The sequence below is a fragment of the Colobus angolensis genome, unplaced genomic scaffold (genome assembly GCF_000951035.1).
Source record: "Colobus angolensis palliatus isolate OR3802 unplaced genomic scaffold, Cang.pa_1.0 Scaffold341, whole genome shotgun sequence".
Lineage (NCBI taxonomy): Eukaryota > Metazoa > Chordata > Mammalia > Primates > Cercopithecidae > Colobus > Colobus angolensis.
The window spans coordinates 1,522,430-1,543,931 of NW_012116722.1; the positions used below are offsets into that span (position 1 = coordinate 1,522,430).

At 38.5% G+C, this 21,502-nt stretch overlaps 1 protein-coding gene across 1 annotated transcript in view; it reads right to left on the reverse strand.

Moving 5' to 3' along the window:
• ZFR (zinc finger RNA binding protein) overlaps nt 1–21,502 on the reverse strand; it is an 89,464-nt gene that overhangs the window by 57,297 nt on the left and 10,665 nt on the right. The window contains exons 3-5 of the mRNA XM_011952554.1: nt 8,032–8,314; nt 5,866–6,010; nt 3,514–3,732 (exon numbers count right to left, since the gene is read on the reverse strand). Of these exons, the coding sequence (XP_011807944.1) occupies nt 3,514–3,732; nt 5,866–6,010; nt 8,032–8,314 (647 nt within the window). The remainder of the gene's footprint in view (nt 1–3,513; nt 3,733–5,865; nt 6,011–8,031; nt 8,315–21,502) is intronic.

Genomic DNA, 21,502 nt, shown 5'->3' on the forward strand with positions numbered 1-21,502 from the left:
AACTCATTATAGCTTAACAACCATTTACATAGCACTTACATGGTATTAGGCATTGCAAGTAATCTAGAGATAATTTAACATTTAAGAGGATGTATGTTAGAGGTAAATATTATGTCATTTTATATACGGGACTTCAGCATCCACAAATTTTGGTATTAATCGGGGCTCTGGAACCAATCTCCCATGGATATAAGGGACGACTGTACACTGAATAAAAATGAGCAAGTTCACAGCAACAACAAAAAAAGAAGTGGAAGGAGGGGACTCTAGAGAAGAATGCCTAAGAATCAATGTGAAAGGGTTTTGCAACTACCACTGTAGAAGCTCATTCAGTTTTCAAAGGATCTACCACCACAGGGTGAAAGACAGTTGAGCAACAGGCCCACAGATTACTTGTTCATTACAAAGGAAAAAGGTGTCTTTGTAACGGAGAGATCTGATAGGCACAGCTTTAAACAGTAAAACCAGCATCAATAAGGAATAAACGAACATTACTTATTACATGCTTCTGATGTGATGAAATGGAAGGCTGGTCAAGTAATTTTCTTGTCTAAAAAGTTACCTGAATCTAAACATAAATCATCAGATAAATCCAGATATGGGATATTCTACAAGGCAACTGGCCTGAACACTTCAAAAATGTCACTACCATGAGAGATAAGATAAAAATAATGAACTGTTCTACATTAAAGCAAACTAACAAAGAATGGCAACCAAATACAATCCATGATCCTTGACTGGATTCTAAATTTCAAAACAAAGCACAAGCACAAACATACATACATCAAATACATACAAAGCCCAGCCATAAAATACATTTTTGGACAACTGGATAAATTTATGTATTAGACAGTATAGTATCCACGTTCAATTCCTTTTCATAATGTTGCCATTGTGGCTACATAAAAAGAATGTCCTTATTCTTGAGAAATACCTTCTGAAGAGTTCAGGGCAAAGTACCATGTCATCTATAACTTATAAAGCATACTACTTATAAAACATATTGCTGAGCCACTTGAAAATAGCCTTTAACAGAAAGAAGAGATAAAGGAAATTTGAAAAATTATTAACTGGTGAACCTAGGTGAATGGCACAAAAAATAGTTCTTGGAACTTTTTTTTCCCACTTTTCGGCAGAATTAAAATTTTCTGGGGCAGGCATGGTGGCTCATGACTGTACTGTAATCCCAGCACTCTGTGAGGTCAAGAAGGGTGGATCACTTGAGGTTAGGAGTTCCAGACCAGCCTGGCCAACATGGTGAAACCCTGTCTCTAGTAAAAATACAAAAATTAGCCAGGCATGGTGGCGCACGCCTATAGTCCCAGCTACTTGGGAGGCTGAGGCAGGAGAATCACTTAAATCCGAGAGGCAGAGGTTGCAGTGAGCCGAGCTCGCGACACTGCACTCCAGCCTAGGCGACAGAGTGAGACTCTACCTCAAAAAAATAATAATAAAATAAAATAAAAAAATAAAAATCTGATATAAAAAGTTGGGGAAAAACATTAATCAAAGGTATATATCTATACTTAGTGACATGAAAGGCAATCACAGTAACAATAAGCAGTTTACAGAATAGCACACATAAGACAAATGTATTTTTATAAACCATATTTATACATGTATATTCCATGGAAGTAGACAGAGACATGCACTAAAACGTTAATGACAATTAGTGTCTAGAAGTAGAAATCTAGTGGTTTAACATTTTTTCTCTTTCTAAAAAAATATAGTTTCTAACTTTTAAATAATAATATACTACTTATGTAAATAAAAATTATCTTCATACTGTATAAGCAACTAGAGAGCGAAAAGAGAAAGGAAAGGAAGCACATGTAAGAGAGAAACAATGAATAGGAAAGGCTACTCTGGAACTTCCTATTTTGTTGAAGATAATGTGGACATTTTTAAAAAAAAGTGTCCAATCAGATTTCATTGTAGTAATATAATCCTAGTTACAATTATAACTAGTCAACCAAAAAGGGAGAGACAGACAAGTTGTATCTGAGAAATCTTTTTATTTTTGAGACAGAGTCTTGCTCTGTTGCCTAGGCTGGAATGCAGTGGCGCAGCCTTGGCTCACTGTAAGCTCTGCCTCCTGGGTTCACGCCATCCTCCTGCCTCAGCCTCCCGAGTAGCTGGGATTACAGGTCCCGCCTCCTCGCCCGGCTAGTTTTTTCTATTTTTTTTTTTAGTAGAGACAGGGTTTCACTGTGTTAGCCAGGATGGTCTCGATCTCCTGACCTTGTGATCCACCCGTCCCAGCCTCTCAAAGTGCTGGGATTACAGACGTGAGCCACTGTGCCTGGCTGAGAAATCTGAAATGACAGATCTAGGAATAATAAATTCAGTATTTTCTTGAGATCTTAACAAAAGATTTCTCTCCTAAATAAGGAATCTCCTGTACTATGCCTTTAATAGATTATAAAATGTCTTTCTACCATCACTCATACTGGTGAATGATGAGCAGGTCCTCATCATTCACCACTCCAGCCAAAGTTCTCAGACGATATTGTCTCCTCATTCAATTCATTTTCACGTGGTTGTCCGGTTAACTTACAAACCTGCTCACACCGCTCCATTTCTTAATATAGCCTCTGCAGCTCCCTTTCTGCCCACAAGATAAAGACACACACCATAACAGAGCACACATGGCTTTACATAGTGACACTTCTAGCCTCATCTACTGACATTTACCCCATGTATATCCTGTATTCCAGCCACAATGAACTGCAGTTCCCAAACACTCCATGCATGCCTAATTCATCATTATATCCCTAGCACCCAGAGTAAGAGATAAAAAATCTCTGAGAAATAAAAAAGTGTCATTCACAGCATATCTTCTGGGAGGAATACAAAAGCTAAGTGTCTACAAAAAAGGCAATGTGTGATCTTAATCACTGTGATAATGCAAATGTCCTCAGCTAGAAATTGGCAACAGCAGTGGACACAATAAGGTTTTAGCCATTGTACCTCTCTGGGAGAAATATGTAATTATTGAAGAAAAATAAAGCTACTCTGTTCTTCCAAGAGAGGTGTGTTACATAACCACCATCTTATGGATGATTAGAAAGGGCTACCCAACATTTCCATGATGAATTATTTCTGATAATAAAGAAATAGCTCTTCGAGGGCCAAAATAAACAGAAATAATTTGTCTGTGGTATTCTCTGGGTATTAACCTTGAGTTTTCAATTTCATTTGGAAAAGCAGAAAACAATCCTGTAGAAAACTGGGTGTTACTTTTCCTTTAATTGCAATGCTAAGCCCAAGATTCATACTCATAATGAGCTTTAAACTCCCCAAGAACATTTTATATTATTCTAAGATCTTCTCTTACCATCAACCCCAAAAAAAGCATACAATTTACAGTACAATCATATTATGTACCTACATTTATCAATTAATTTAATTTCTATTATTAGGAGTAAGGTAATTTCATAGACAATCAAGAGAGTTTCTACTAGGTCTCTTCCTAATTTGTTTACTCATTTAAACACAGTTTATCAGTCTTACCAGAATAAGTAACTGCTGTGGTACTGTAAGTAGCACTCTGAGTATAGGATGGCACCACAGTAGCCGCAGCTGCTACTGGCTGTACGGTGGAGGATACAGGATAGATAGAGAAAGTAGTGGTAGCTGGACTTGGTGTGGCTGGTTTTATGGCTGTCACTTGTCGAGTTTGCTGGGCTTGAGTATACTGAGTTGCACCTTGGCTATAACCTGCTTTAGGGGCTGAAGTGGGAAAGAGACATCAGAAAATTAGAAGAGTAAGCCACTATAGTTACTGTACTAGTATCCTTAAAAGCTGGAAAGAATAGGTACAAACATCATTAACTATAAATTTTAGGCCAGCAATTTCTCCTTAGCAAAAGGTATAAAACTCTTATTACCAATATGAACAGAATATATAAATTAATATACTATCTTCTGCCAAATGCTTTCTATGTATTTCCAAAATGATTATTTTGGCAAAATGTACAACTAACTGAAACAGCAGTGTTACCAGTAAACAAGGTTATCTGAAAAAAGGGGTGTGTGTGTGTGCGTGTGTGTGCGCGTGCGTGCACGCTAAACAGTCAACTTCAGTTAGGTTTAATACTGGAAACAGGATAGAATGAGTTACAATGTAATATTTCAATTCACAGTAAAAACTTCAATATTTAATCATATGAAATTTGTTTATATTACCATTCACCGCATTTTAACTGATTTTTCCATAGTGAACTACAATCTAACAAGGAACTACATAATTTTTCAAATGTCAGTAACTTGAATGCAGCTATTCCTAAATGGCTGCCACTGATATCTGTTGAACTTCTTTGCTGCCTGACATCCTCAAAACAATGTGTATTTTGAAAGAGTCTTAGAAGGCTTATCATTAAATAAATAATCACTTGTAAATGATCACTAAAGGACATAAATGTTATCTCTGAAAAAGGCCCAAAATCAACGGGCGAAGCTCATTTTATGTTCAGTTAAGTAAAGGTACCTTAGAACTTTTTTTTTTTTTGAGACAAGGTCCCACTCTGTTGCCCAGGCTGAACTATGATGGTGTGATCATGGCTCACTGCAACCTCAAACTCCTGGACTCAAGCGATCCTCCCACCTCAGCCTCCCAAGTAGAACTTTTATCTCAAGCAGAACTTACCTGCTTATGAAATCTGATCCACATAACACAAAAAGATAATACTTTATAAAAAGCTAAATAACTTACAAAAGTCACAGTCAATACCAGAGTTAGACTAAATCAAGATCTTCTCTTAGATAATTCAGCACTCAAGCACAACCTAAGCTTGGTAATTCAACAGGAAGTTTACTACAGATCATTATACACAGAAATCAATAGAGAAGAGACCACAAGGCCAGGCACGGTGGCTCAGGCCTGTAATCCCAGCTACTCGGGAGGCTGAGGCAGGAGAACTGCTTGAGCCCAGGAGGCCGAGGTTGCGGCGAACCAAGATCGCACCATTGCACTCCAGCCTGGGTGACAAGAGTAAAACTCCATCTCAAAAGAAAAAGAGACCTCAGGAATAGTCAGATAGTCACTATAATTCAAAACATGTTAAAACCACTTTTAAGGGACTCATAAAATTTTAGAACTAGAAGGGGTCCTACTGAAATTTGGGTCAACTAACTCATTTACAGATAAGATAACAGAGATATGAGAGGTAAAAAAAAATCACCTGCCCACATTAGCAGTAAAGCCAGTACTGGAAGCCAATTCTACTCTCTTCCAATCCAAGGCTCCACCCACACCCTCACAGCCTTGAAAAAAAAAATTAAAGGAATTGCCCACTTTTCAAAAGCTTTGTTTTAAAAATTATCAAATCTCTCTCTCTCCAAAAAATCCATCTTTTAAAGTCTATAAATACGCAGGTTTCTTTGCAAACAAAATGCTTCCTAGATTTGAACCATTCTAGATACTGTATTTAACATGACTGGTGGCTGATAACAGAACCAACTGTCATTAGAGATCAGAGGAAGATTAATTAAAAATATGGGCCCATTAAAGAGTCTCCACTGGTTACAAAGGCTGTTTGTTGGCAGTATCATATATTCTGGGCATTTCTGGCCAAAGATAAAAATGTATTCAAAAGTTATCATCACAGCTTCTTTTGTACACCTTATTTTAGCAGGAATGGAATTGTGGGCTGAAAGTCCAGAAATGGAGTACATTTCCAGGAGAGAAAGGCATGATTATGAATTGCGACTCTAAGGCATTTAGTAGGACATGTCTAGAACCTGCCTCCTAAGATGATGTGATACGAATTTAGATGGACTCAAAAGCTTATCTTCATTAAAAAATAGAGTAAGTCATATACTTCAATAGTTTACAAAGAAACTATGTAGGTTAAGAAAACCTACCTGTCTGATAGTAAGTTTCAGCAACAGAAGGCTGAGGTTGGGCAGCGGCAGCTACAGCAGCAGCAGTTGCTGTTGGTTGTTGGTAGTATTGCTTACTATCATAAGCTACAGCAGGAGCTGTGGACCTTACATATGAGTATGAATCCTAAAGAAAAGGAATGAAAGAAAAACTTGCTATGAGACAAGAGGAAGGAAAAAATATACTTACTGTATAAAAGTGCAATAAAGGAAAACAAAACACTAAATACGTAGTCTCATGACAGACCTAAACATAAAATAATCAAATTAAATACACAAAAGATTCAGTTTGTACTTCATTAAAATAATATCAAGGCCAGGCGCGGTAGGTCATGCCTGTAATCCCAGCACTTTGGGAGGCTGCTGAAGCAGTCAGATCACGAGGTCAGCAGATCAAGACCATCCAGGCTAACACGGTGAAACCCCGTCTCTACTAAAAATACAAAAAGTTAGCAGGGCGTGGTGGCGGGTGCCTGTAGTCCCAGCTGCTTGGGAGGCTGAGGTAGGAGAATGGTAGGAACCCGGGAGATGGAGCTTGCAGTGAGCTGAGATCACGCCACTGCACTCCAGCCTAGGCGACAGAGCAAGATTCTGTCTCAAAAAAAAAAGAAGAAAATAATAATAATAATATCAAAAGCATTTCAAGCAGCACGTTGAACTTTTACAATCAGAACAATCACCAAAACATTTCAAAATAATACTTAAGAAAAAATTAATTTTATTAAAAAATGTATGACAGTTTTGCCTTAAAGATGGATCCCGCAATATTACAAAAGAACACTTGCGTTACTAAGTTTGTAATTGCTCCAGCTTTCTTTTCAGTATTTCTTTTTCAAGAAAGATCAAGGTGAGCTGAGTGAATTCTGGCAGTTCATGAAGTAAAGAGTGGTAGAAAGGTATGTAGGTGAAATGGCTGAAGAAGCAGGCAGGGCCCAGAAAACACTGGGTTTCACAGACACTATTAAAAACAACAAAATTTATTATATTCTGTCTCTGGGCATAAACAATCACACCTCAAAAGGAATTTCATTTCATTAATAGCAAATACTAATATTGTTGATTCACATTTCAATTTTTTACTGCATAAATTCCTATGCTTTAGAAAGAATAGCAAAACCAGGGAAAGTTCAGAAAGATCAAAGTTTAAAAAACAGATCCTGAAAGCAAACAAGCAAAAAAACAGATTAAAGCAAGTAGTAATCTAGTACTGCTTTCAAACATAATAAAGAGAATGTAGAATTCCTGTAAGACTGAATAAGAGGCAACTGGATGAATAAGAGCATGATCAATTTTTGTTACAATGTATATTTAAAAAGAACATCTTTACAGGATGTTTACATTTACAGGATAAATGTAAAGGGGACAGAATTTCCACCTTTGCCAAGTTTCAAGAAGAAAACATGTAATATGTTTGTCCTGTTCTCAAAATATTCTCAAAATAAGAGACATACCTGTGTTCCAGATGAATAATGCCCTAATACAAACAAGGGAAGTCTTTTCTACGTCTTCAGTTAAAACAGTAACAAACAAACAAACTTGGGGTAAACAATGAAATATTTAATTAGCAGTTAATGTAAAAGTTTTTAAGAGACAGCTATAAATAATAGAGTCACATAGACAGGGGGGTGGGAAGAAGGATTATTGACACAAAGCTCATTGCCAGGAATATTGTTTTTTTTTCTTGAGACAGGGTCTCGCTCTGTCACCCAGGATGGAATACAATGGCATGATCTTGGCTCACTGCATCTCTGCCTCCTGGATTCAAGTGATTCTCGTGACGCGGTCTCCCAAGTAGCTGGGACTACAGGTGCGCACCAATGCACCTGGCTAATTTTTGTATTTTTAGTGGAGACAGGGTTTTGCCATGTTGGACACGTTGGTCTTGAACTCTTGACCTCAGATGATCCACCCGCCTCAGCCTCCCGAAGTACTGGGATTACAGGTGTGAGCCACCACGCCCGGTCAGCAAGGAATCTTAATGGTTGGTATGTCCCCAAACTACCAAGGAATACTCATTTACTTTTCTCTATCAGTACATGCGTATTTTGGAAGCCCCAAGTTTGAGAAGCAATGGCTAGGGCATTACATTATACACTGAGGACAAAGAAACCTGCACGATAAGGCTACCAAAACCAGTAGTTTTCTTACCTGGTAGTTTTGTGTAGTAGCTGGGGGTGGTGGTGGTGGTGCTTCTTGTTGTCTCTGAGTATAACCATAGTCAGTTGCTGTGTGTGCAGTGGGGTAGCCTCCATAAGCAGCAGCTGTTGCAGCAGCTGCAACAGCTACTGGAGCAGGCCTGGCAACTGCAACTGTGGCGGCTGCTGGTGCATAGGCGGCAGTAACTGTGTGAGCAGCTACTGGAGCCTGATGGACAGTGTAGCTAGCAACTGTAGTTGGATGAGAATAGGCTACACCCGAAGCTGGCTGCTGGCTACATTGTGGAGTACAAGAATAAATATAATACAATTTTAATATCCAGGAGTTAATCAACTTCAATTAAAAGCTATTTATCAACTGAAATAAAAAGCACATTTTTAAGTAATTTAATCTTGGGCCACAAAAGGTCAAGTATTTGAACTCAATAAACTTCCTATTCAATATCATATTTATTACTGTTCTGTAATTTTCATTCTTTAATCTCAATAACATTATGTAGTCACACGTTTCAGATCATAGATTGTATCACATTAACAGGAATTAAAAACTAGAATAAAAAACAGTAATAGGAAGAAAAGAAAAAACTGACCAAACTAGGAACTTCAGTGTTCGTTACATGTAAAGTTCTTTATTATGTTGTAGTTTTACAAATCTCTACAAATAAATCATAAGAAAAATATTCTATTCTAGCCCAATTACAGAAAGAAATTTAAGGCAGAAACTACTGACTAGCTGATTAAAAAAACACTTCTGTTGCTTTAGGACAGTGGTATTCAATTGGGGGAATTTTTCCCCCAGGGGACATATGGATGGCCATATCTGCATATATTTTGGATGATCAAACTGCAGAGGAGGTGGTGATATGTGAGCTACTGGCATCTAGTGGATAGAGGCCAGGGATACTGTTACACATCCTACAATGCACAGGACAGCTGTGCATAACAAAGAGTTATTTAAATTATGTCAATAGTGTTGAGGGTTGAAAAGTCCTGTTCTAGGGTACAAAACCTACAATGGAGTATCTATTATTTTAGATACATGTTCCAGCTTACAGGGAGCATTTCATTATACAAAGTTACTTCTAAAAATATAATAGCATGCTTTGTAAAAGAAGACATAAGTCAGATGCTTTGCAATTAAAACCATTTAAACCTCAAAGACAAAAACATTTTCCAAAACAGCAATCAAATGAATTTCTAGCTAAAATTCTTAGAGCAATGTTTATTTTAACTTTTAAATTGAAAGCCTGTATCACTAAAACCAAAGGCCTACAGATGTTAACATATAAAAGTGTATTTCTTGTTCTAGGTTTTCTGAATAATACACTCAATTCCACTTGATAAAGCTATATTACTAAGGCAGAAACACCTACTAGAAAAAGTACAGCCCCAACAGTTATTTAGCTGGTAGGTTTTAGCTGACCACATTTTAGTATGAGCTGACAACTGAGAATAGCTAAAAAAAGAAAAAAAAAAGTTGAAGCTACACTAATTAACTCAGTCTCTGATTAATGGGCTATAGTGCAAGGTATTCTGCACTGGTGTGCACACTGCCATAGAAATACAGTATAGAATTAAAATTTGGGGCTATATTTTAACTGTATTACGGAAAACACTGATAAACTAGGATGTTTATATTAGATTAGAAGATTCCAAAGGGAATCAATGTGAAGGTCAGAAATATGGGTTTTAACTTCATATAAAAAGGGGAGGACACCTGGAGAAATTCAGTCTAGAAAAGGTGATAGATGCCTTCTAATAGAAGACACTTACTCCATGCTGCTCCAGAGAACAGAACTAGAACCAATAGTTGGAAGTTACAGGGTGGCAGATTTCAGTCCAATATGAAAAAGAAAACAAAAAACAAAAAACAAAAAAACTTAGAACAGAGTCCAAAGAAACTCGTATAATTTCTATCTGGATGAGGTTTCCATATTTTGATATAAAACTAACACTTTCTACATATATGCCAATATGACAGGAAAAGAAAAGTTTACATTAAAACAGTGAAAAACTTGTTTGGGAATAACATTTTCTAGGAACAACTCCGTATTTGTATAAAAATGACAGTAACATGTCATACTTCTTCAAATTCCTAGAACTGAAAAAAAAAAAAATTAAAATACAACAGGTAATAGGATAAGATTAAATACATCCAGACTATACCACTCAAGAGTAATTTCGGTTATATAAAAGACTTTCTATTCATCCCACTGCTCCTTATCTAGTATCTGTCCTCAAAACATGTCCTATTAGACAAAAAGCAGGTGGGAATAGGATGCAAATGTTGAGTCAACCAGGCAGGCAATTTCTTATACTGCCTCTGATCCTCACCCTAAATGTCCATAGACTCAAGAAGGAATGACTGTATGTTCTGGTTAATGCCTACTGCATTATAATATTACTGCATTAATAATACCGGTGGAATTATTACTTTCAGCACTTTTCACTCTCCTATGTGTCTCAGTTTGAACAATAAATTATACAGTTACCAGTCCCAGGAACCATATGAAAAAGATGCCAGTGGATTTAGCAATTGCTATTTACATATCTCTGGCATTGTCTAACTCTGCTCTGTATAGCCAGGTCCCTACCCATCATCTGGACTGGAACCGTATCTTCTACCAAAAGCATGGGAAAGGCTGAGCACGGTGGCTGACACCTGTAATCCCAGCACTTTGGGAGGCCAAGGCAGGAGGACTGCTTGAAGTCAGGAGTTTGAGACCAGCCTGGGCAATGTAGAAAGACCCCATCTCTACAGAAAATTTTTTAAAAATTAGCCACACATGGTAATGTGTGCCTGTAGCTCCAGCTAGTCAGAAGGCTGAGGTAGGAGGATCGCTTGAGCAGAGGAGGTTGAGGCTGCAGTAAACCATGATTGTGCCACTGCACTCCAGCCTGGATGACAGAGTAAAACCTGTCTCAAAAAAAAAAAAAAGAAAAAGAAGCCAAGAAACACTTCAAGCGTCAGACATAAATGGAAGAGTACTTTCCCTGAGGAGAAACAGGAAAACAAAGTATGTAAGCAATTATTACAGAGTACACACACCCTACATTCTTACTCAAGAAATGGCCAGCTCCTTACCTATTTACCAATAAAAAAAAAAAAAAAAAAAAAAAGTGAGCCAGGGACTCACTACAAAAAATAAGACTTTCAAGATTTCCAGGCAACCTTATTGCTTAAAAAAATAACAGTCAAGTTGGCCCTGAATACCTGTAATCCCAGCACTCTGGGAGGCCAAAAAAGCTGGATCTTGAGTTTGAGACCAGACTTGGCAACACAGTGAGACTCCATCTCTACAAAAAATACAAAAATCAGTCGCGTCTGGTGGCATGCATCTGTAGTCCCAGGTATTTGGGTGGCTGAGGCGGGAGGATCACTTAAGCCCAGGAGGCAGAGGATGCAGTGAGCTGAGATCACACCACTGCACTCCAGCCTGGACAACAGAGTGAGACCTCTGTCTCACAAAATTTTTTTGTAATTTAAAAAAAGTTTTTAAAAATCAACAGACAACACAAATCACCACATATCTGAAGAAAGCCTATTATAAACTGCAAAACAAGCAAGAATGACCATGTGGGAAATGAACACATGAAGGCAACAGATGAGAATTTTCAAAAATTCAATTTGTATCTATAAAACAAGAACTTTATACTACCTAGAAGAGAAGCTGGGAAATTGACAAGATAAATACATGAAAAATATAAAAGGATAAGGCTAGGAGGCCCAATGTCCAGCCTGAAGGAATGATAGAAAAGAAAAAAACAGATCAAAAAAATTAAGAAATAAAATTTCCCACTCCTGAGGGGAACCATGTTTTCAAATTCAAAAAGCTCACAGACAGCAAAACAGAGTGAAAAAACTAAACCTAGAGACATAGCATTTTACTTTTCAAGACAAAAATATCCTGTCTCCAGAGAGGGAAAAACTGGGCACCAGCAACTAAATGAAAATTAGACTTTTTACTGGTAACACTAGAGCTAGAAGACAAGGTATTATCTTCAAAAATCAAGGGAAAATGATTACTAACGTAGAATTTTGTACCCAGCCAAACTATGGAGGCAGAATAAAGATTTTTTAACCATTCAAGGATGTAAGGAGTTTACCTACTATAACATCTTTTCTTAGGAAGCTACCTGAAGATGTATTCCAGCTAAAACAAAAAGTAAACCAAGAAAACACGGGGTCCTGCAAAAAGATGAAAGCCTAGGTCAGCAGCTGTGGCAGCAGGCCCAGAGAGCAGTGAGTATAGACTGGAATTAGAGGAACGACAGAAGCCTCTCAGAGAAAGATATCCAGAAAAAAACAGGGGACTGGGCACAGAGCCAGCATACAGGCAGCCTAGACAAATTTTAATAAATGACAACATGATTAAGAAAAAAAAGGTAATGAATGAATTCAGGAAATGCAACCTGCTCAAGAAAGGCATGATCCCAATAAAAGCCTTTATAGTTTTGAGTAATCAGTATGGTATGAAAAGAAGGAAAAAATCCATTTGAACTTGAGCCTAGGAAGATTTTCTAATAAACTTAGGTATAGGATTGTAAAATAGAACACAGTAGAAATCATAATCATAGAATGGTACTAGGCTCCACAATAAATACTAGTGATATAAGTTTTTGCTATAAAGTTTTAGAATCAATCTAAATTAGAGAAGATAAACTATGATTATAGAACATAATGTAAACGTTATCACAAATAAGAGTAAACATTAAGTTGGGGAGTGAAGTAGGGAAAGAGAAGTGAAGCACAAGAGTTTCAAGAATTCTTAAAAAGTACAGAGTACTGATATACTGTCTAGCTTTGATGGAACTAGAAATGGAGTATACTGTCTAAATTAACAGAAATAGTCTGAATTTGGGAAGAGGAGGAATGAGAAGAGAGCACATGCAATGTAGTCCTAAACTGTGATTGTAGGAAATAAAAATATATGCATGAAGTTGATAAATTTCAAAATAGCAAAAGAGGAATACTATTCAGTGATGTGGAGGTTAGTACCAAAAGAAATAAAACCACAATGCTTTGAAGGTCAGAGTTTTTAACTTGTATACAACAGTGGTTTTCAATGTGATCCAGGGACTCCCCTGAGGGTTCCTGAGAGACTCTTTCAGGAGGTCCACACAAGGTTGTTCTCTTTTTAATTATACACTGGTGTGAAGTGACACTGCGTGACGCTGCCTTCGTATATTTTAATCCAAATAATTTACTGCAACAGTCTGAATGCAAAAGCAAATTTTTTAGAATCAATATTCTTAACACATTAAAAAGATCTGTAAAAATGTAAAACAATGCCTCTCATCTCACTGTTTTTGAAACTAATTTTTCATAAACATATTTTTGTTTAATGTGTAATAGTTTTATTCTGTCTTTTTGAGTCAGAGTCTCACTCTGTTGCCCAGGCTAGAGTGCAGTGGCACAATCTCAGCTCACTGCAACCTTCGCCTCCTGTGTTCGAGCAGTGCTCCCTGCCTCAGCCACCTGAGTAACTGGGATTACAGGCAGCTGCCACCTTCTGGCTAATTTTTGTATTTTTAGTAGAGACAGGTTTCACCATGTTGGCCAGGCTGGTCTCAAATTCCTGACCTCAGGTGATCCACCCGCCTCGGCTTCCCAAAGTGCTGGGATTACAGGCGTAATATAGTAAATATCAATATAACCCAAATAAACAAAAATCTGGGGTTCTGAATAATTAGAACTGCTATAGGAATCCTGAAAGCCAAAAGTTTGAGAATCTTCATTCCATGATGCAGACCATTAACTTGGAGTCTATAATGGTTATTCACCATTTTCTTGGTCTCTATTTATTATCCCTTTACACAAAAAGTTTCTATCGTGCAACAGGAAAATGAAATTGCTTAATTGATTGATAAAATTACAATTTTATCAATCAATAGTAGTAGTTGCTACTAATTACAGCAAAGTAAGGTTTATAATTAATAGAAACCTAGCAGAAAATTATTTAATCTAAACCCAAGATATCATGAAATCACTAGTAAGTGGCAGAGCAAAAGCCAGAACCTAAGCAGTGTGGCCCCAGTGTGTACGTGCTCTTATCCATCACATCCACTCTCCACAACACTTGTTTTCTTAAACAGTTTAAAATATGGTGACGAGTTCAACATATAAATCAATGTAGTACACATTAATAAAATGAAGGACAAAACCCAAGTATCATCTCAATAGCATCTGACAAGAGTCAACATCCTTTTACAATTAAAAACAAATGAAAAAAAAAACTTCAACCAACTAGGAATTGAAGGAAATAACTTCAATATAATAAAAACTATGAAAAGCCCACAGCTAACCTCACACTCTATGATGACACACTGAAAGCTTTTCCTCTAAGATCAGGAAGAAGACAAAGCTGCATGCTTTTACTGCTTCTATTCAACATAGTACTTAAGTTCCAGCCAAAGCAATAAGGCAGGAAAGATAAAAGGCATCCAAATTAGGCCAGGTGCTGGTGGCTCACGCCTGTAATCACAGCACTTTGGGAGGCCAAGGCAGGTGGATCACTTCAGTCCAGGAGCTCGAGACCAGCCTGGCTAACTCAATGAAACCCTGTCTCTAATAAAAATACCGTAAATTAGCCACATATGCTGGCATGTGCCTGTAGCCCCAGCTACCTGGGAGGCTGAAGCACGAGAATTGCTTAAAAACTGAGGGGGCGGAGGTTGCAGTGAGCTGAGATTGTGCCACTGCACTCTAGCTTGGACAACAAAGAAACACTCTTTCAAAAAAAAAAGGGGGGCATCCTAATTGAAAAGATCAAGCCATTTGTTCACAGACGACATCATTTTATACATGGACAACACTAAACACTCCACAAAAAACTGTTAGAACTAATAAACGAAATAAGCAAAGTTATAGGATACAAAAATCAGTTGCATTCCTATACATTAACAATAAACAGACAATTAAGAAAACAATTCCACTTACAATACCATCAAAAAGAATAAAAAACTTGGGCCAGGCACTGCGGCTGGCTCACGCCTGTAACCCTAGCACTTTCGGAGGCTAAGGTGGGAGGACAATATAGTGAGACCTCATCTGTACAAAAAAACACACAAAAAAATTAGTAGGGCATGGTGACATGTGCATGTAGTCCCAGCTACTTGGGTGGCTGAGATGGGAGGACTTGAGCCCAGGAGATCAGGGCTGCAGGTGGCCATAATCATGCCAGTCTGGGCAACACAGCAAGACTCTGTCTCAAAAAAAAAAAAAAAAACAAGGAAAAGAAAAGAAAAACGAAGAAACAAAATAAAACAAAAAAATCTTATGAATAAACCTAGCCAAGGAGTTGAAAAATGTGTATATTAAAAACTACAAAACACTGCTGAAAGATTTAAAGACACAAATAAATGGAAAGACATCCCATGTTTATGGATTAGAAGGCAAACTACTGTTATGATGTTAATACTACCCAAAGTGATCTAAAGATTCAATGCAATTCCTATAAAAATCCCAGTGATTTTTTTTTTTTGCCAGAAAAGAAATCTATCCTAAAATTCCTGCGGAATCTCAGGAGACCCCTAATAGACAAAACAACCTTAAAATATTAGAACAAAGTTGGAAGTCTCACACTTCCAACTTTGGAAGTGTTTTAGCAATGCTAAACACTTTTGGAAGTGTTAAGCAATGCTAATTTCAAACTATAATAATCAAAACAGTGTGGTACTGGCATACAGACATATAGACCAATGAAATACAACAGAAGACCCAGATATACAGCCTTGCATATACAGTCAATTTTTGACAAGGATGCCAAGACCATTCAATGGGTTGTCTTCTCAACAAATGGTGTTAGGAAAACTGGATATCCACATGAAAAGGAAAAAAGCTGGAGCTTCACCTCACAAAATATACAAAAATTAACTCAAAATGGATGAAAGATCTAAATGTAACAGCTAAAACTATACAACTCTTAGTAGAAAACACAGGGGAAAAAGCTTCATGACATTAAATTTGGCAATGATTTATTGGATGTGACACCAAAAGCACAGGTAAAAAATTAAAAATAGACAAATGAGACTACATCAAAATTAAAAACCTCTGTGTGGCCAAGTGCAGTGGCTCATACCTATAATCCCAGCACTGTGGGAGGCCGAGGTGGGCAGATCACCTGAAGTCAGGAGTTCGAGACCAGTCTGGACAACATGGTGAAACCCTGTCTCCACTAAAAATACAAAAATTAGCCAGGCATGGTGGCACATGCCTATAGTCCCAGCTACTCAGGGTGCTGAGGCAGGAGAATCGCTTGAACCCAGGAGGCAAAGGTTGCAGTGAGCCACGATCACGCCACTGCACTCCAGCCTGGGCGACAGAGCGAGATTCTGTCTCAAAAAAAAAGAAATTAGCCTAGCATGTAGGTACATGCCTATAGTCCCAGCTACTCAAGAGGCTGAGACAGGAGGATCACTTGAGCCTAGGAGGAGTTCGAGACTTCAGTGAGCTGTGACTGTACCACTACACTTCAACCTGAGTGAAGAGGGAGACTCTGTCTCAAAACAAACAATTACAGTATGTTTAGCAGTTGGTTGACTTACATAATCCTACAAATATCTTTTATGAGGCAGTAACAAGAGAAGTCACAGAGCAGCACCAGTCTGCCTACCACACTCTAAGTAGTACAAAAGCAGAGATTCCCACCAGATGTTGGTGTTAGTTCTCAGGGAGAATGCACAGTGCATAAGTGACCTGAGGGAGGCCCCGATTCTGTTGCCTGCAGCTGCAATATCCCTTATCCAAGGTTCCAATCTCTCAGCTTGTACAGCAAGCTACCGTACATATATCACTTTCTGTGTCAGTAGAGACATGGAAGAATTGGGAAGCAACAGTTCAGAACTTTGGGGCTCCCAAACGAACCACCACAGTAAGTGAATTAGAAAAAAGTCTTCCTCCATCTTTTTTTTTTTTGAGACGAAGTCTTGCTCTGTCACCCAGGCTGGAGTCCAGTGGCATGATCTCAGCTCACTGCAAGCTCCGCCTCCCGGGTTCACGCCATTCTCCTGCCTCAGCCTCCTGAGTAGCTGGGACCCCTCCACCATGCCCAGCTAATTTTTTTTGTATTTTTAGTAGACATGGGGTTTCACCGTCTTAGCCAGGACTGTCTCGATCTCCTGACCTCGTGATCCGCCCGCTTTGGCCTCCCAAAGTGCTGGGATTACAGGCTTGAGCCACCGCGCTCTTCTTCCGTCTTTAAGGGAGAACTGTAAGGAAACTTTTTCCTAGCTCAGTCTTGGCTCTGGGTAAAGAACAGAAAAGACTTCCCTGACAGTTCTTAGGCACAAGACACGGTAAAACCCTGTCTCTACTAAAAAATACAAAAATCAGCCAGGCATGGGTAAAGAAGAGAAAAGACTTTCCTGACAGCTCTTAGGTACAAGACAGTCTTCCCCTAGGTTTGGGCTCTAGAATTTACATTATCTGACCAGGCAAATTCCCACCCAAGAGTTAGTTTAATTCAGACTGACTATCTATTATCTGAAATGCATGGGACCAGATGTTTCCGATTTTGGAATATTTGCATTACACTTACCCACTGAGCAAGTCTAACCCGAAAATACTCAACCTGTGTAACTCTAGGCTAACAGTGCTTCCAGGTGGCACAAAATACATATTCTTCTGTAAATGCTGCAAATAACATCCCAACAAACAGGAAACCTCAATCAAAAAAATCCTAAGAGGCCGGGCGCAGTAGCTCATGCTTATAACCCTGGCATTTTGGGAGGTCAAAGGGGGAGAATTGCTTGAGGCCAGGAGTTTGACACTAGGCTAGTCAATAAAGGGAGGCCCTACCTTTAAAAAAAATTTGTTTTTGTCTTAATTAGCCAGGTATGGTGGGGTCCTGAAGGCTGAGGCAGGAGGACTGCTTGAACTCAGGAGGTTGAAGCTGCTGTGAGCCACGACTGCACCACTGCAATCATGGGTGTAGCCTGGGTGATGCTGACTGGGATGTAGCCTGGGTGATAGAATGAGACCCTATTTCAAAAAAAAGAAAAAAAATCACAATAAAACCCAAGGGAAATACACTACTATAAGCAAAAATGTACAGAATTAAAAAAAAAAAATTTAAGACCATAGGCATTAGAATTACTGGATACAAAATGTAAGCACACTTGAAGTATAAGAGATTGTCAAAACTCAGACTAAGGAACAAGATGGATGGGTCAAAAACACCCAAATGAACTTCTAAAACTAAATCAACTGACAAATTATAGTCAGGAACTCAGAAAGGTTATTGCATAACTAATTAGACATGGCTGGCAATAAACTGGTGAATGAGAAAATTATCTGTAAAAATTATCCAGAATGCACACAGAGAGAGGAAGAGATGAAAAATACTGAAGAGGTTAAAATACTTGCAAGATAAAATAAAGAGTGGTAACTTACATCTAATTGGAATCACAAATGGAGAGAAAGACTAGGAGAGAATATAGAAAAAGAATGTCAGAGATTCCCTAAAATTAATGAAAGGTAACAATGTTCAGATTCAGGAGCCCAAGAAACCCTAGCAAATGAGAATTCACACTAAGATATATCTAAATGAAACCATAAACATGAAAGATAAAGACAAACTCTTACAAGCAGCCAGAGGGAAAAAATTGCCTACAGAGATTAAGTGATGACTACTCAAGGAGGGAGAATCAAAGATATTTTAAGATTAAGAAAAAAAATCTCAGGCTGGTTGTGGTGTCTCACACCTGTAATCCCAGCACTTTGGGAGGCTATTGCAGGCAGATCTCTTGAGTCCAGGAAGTTTGAGACCAGCCTGGGCATCACAGTGAAACTCTCTCTATTAAAAAATACAAAAATTAGCCAGGCATGGTAGCTTGCCTATCATCCTAGCTACTCAGGGGCTGAGGTGGGAGAATTGCTTGAGTCTAGGAGGTCGAAGTTGCAGTGAGCTGAAATTGCACCATTGTACTCCAGCCTGGGCAACACAGTGAGACTTTGTCTCAAAAAAAGATAAAAAGAGAAAAACCTGTTTTTTAGACCAACGCTAATGGAAATTCTCAAAGATGTAATTAAGAATAAAAATGATTTCAGAATGAATGAATGTTGAGCAAAAAGAGTGGTAAATATGAAGGTAAACTTAAATAATCACTGACTATTTAAAACAAATAATTGTGTCCAACAGTAATTGGTCATGGGGTTAAAAAAACATCTGAGCTATCATGTAACAAGAGCACAAAATCAGGAGGACTGATCAAGTTTAAAGCATTTTAAGTCTATTGGTTAGGGGAATAAAACTAATGACTAACTTTAGACTAAGTGAAATAGTCATGTTAAATTTCTAGAGGAACCACTACCAGGCAGAAACAGAATACTGTATTTCTGCAGTTATAAAGAATGAAGTGGGAAAAATCTGAAGAAAACATAGACAGCTTCTGTTATTCACATTAGATGTGCTTTTCGTACCTTAGAAAACATACTGTGTGTGTGCATGTTTCAATTTTGGGTAAAACAGCAAAGTAACTGGTAGATAAAACATTTCTTTCTCTTTCATGGCACACAAAACACAATCTGACCTTCCCTTCAGTCCAAGTTTAATGCTCAACAGTGTTGGACTTTTCTAGGTCAAATTGTGGCATTTTACGTACCTATGAAATCACTGACATTTATATGTCTTTAAATTTGGTGTACCATTGGAAAAAAAAAAAAAAGACAAACTTCCTCACAGAATCACCCCAAAGACAAAGCAATTTTAATTATTCCTTTTTTTGTTTGTTTTTTTAATGCAACAGGGTTTACTGTTACCCAGTAACTGTAGTGGCAAGATCATGGCGCACTGCAGACTGGACTCAGGTGATCTTCCCACCTCAACTTCCCGAGTAGTAGCTGGGACTACACATGTGTGCCACCACGCCCAGCTATTTTTTTTTTTTTTTTTTTGACACAGGGTCTCACTTTGTCACTCGGGCTGGAGTGCAGTGGTATAAAAGTGGCTCACTGCAGCCTCAACCTCCCAGGTTCAAGCGATCCACCCACCTCAGCCTCCTGAGTAGCTGGGACCACAGGCACCTGCCATCAAACCCAGGTAATTTTTTGTAGAGATGGGGGTCTCGCTATGTTGAGCTGGGGATGTTGAGAGTGCAGTGAGCTGTGATTGCGCCACTGCAAGTTTGTGCATCAAAGTTGAGCAGTTAGTTGTATTTAGAGAACATGGTTCATGTATCTTTCAGGGCAATACAGAATAAAAATTTGGGTTTACTATAATGTAGGTGATAGCTCACTAAATGTGAGGTGATGGTTCACTGTGGTTTTGATTTGCATTTCTCTGATAATTAGTGATGTTGAGTGTCTTTTCATCTGCCTTTTGGTCATCTGTATGTCATTTTTGGTAAAGTTTCTATTTAAGTCTTTTGCCAATTTTTAAATTGGGTTATTTGAATTTTGTTGAGTTTTAAGAGTTCTTTATATATTGCTGGTCTCAAACTCCTGAGCTCAAGTAATCCTCTCCCTTCAGTCTCCCAAAGTGTTGGGATTACAGGTGTGAGCCACAGCACCTGGCTATTCCTTATTCTTGATGTTGTAATGTCATGCTCCCATTATCTTTACAATGTTATAATAATAATAATTTTATTACCATAGAATTTTAGAAGAAATTTAAATTTAGGCTCCATTTCTTCTTTTTATTTTTTATTTTTTCACTCTGTTGTCCAGGAAGGAGTGCAGTGGTGCAATCACAGCTCATTGCACCCTCAACACCCCCAGCTCAAGTGATCCTCCTAACTCAGCCTTCTAAGTAGCTGGGACCACAGGCGCACTCCACCATGCCTGGCTAATTTTTTTTTTTTTTTTTTTTGCAGAGATGAGGTCTCGCTAAGCTGCCCAGGCTGGTCTCAAACTCCTGAGCTTCAAGTAATCTTCTCATCTCAGCCTCCCAAAGTCCTGGGATTACAGACATGAACCACTGTGCCCCGTCGCTTGCTTTCTTCTTAAAAACTAGAATAAGATAGCTTATCCTACAATTCCTACCAACTCACGAGAATGGCAGACCACAGGAGAGTGAGGTGGTTAAATGTCGTATGAAAGTTCTTAATTTTCTTGTAATCTTTAACTCACCAGGAAAGACGGCTATCACCATTTCCCATCTGCGTCTACTGGATCTTTCAAGTTATTTTAATTACAGTCATTTAACAAATAATTTCCATTAAAATAAAGGATAATGAGGCCGGGCGCAGTGGCTCAAGCCTGTAATCCCAGCACTTTGGGAGGCCGAGACAGGCGGATCACGAGGTCAGGAGATCAAGACCATCCTGGCTAACACGGTGAAACCCCGTCTCTACTAAAAAATACAAAAAAACTAGCCGGACGAGGTGGCGGGCGCCTGTAGTCCCAGCTACTGGGGAGGCTGAGGCAGGAGAATGGCGTAAACCCGGGAGGCGGAGCTTGCAGTGAGCTGAGATCCGGCCACTGCACTCCAGCCCGGGCGACAGAGCGAGACTCCGTCTCAAAA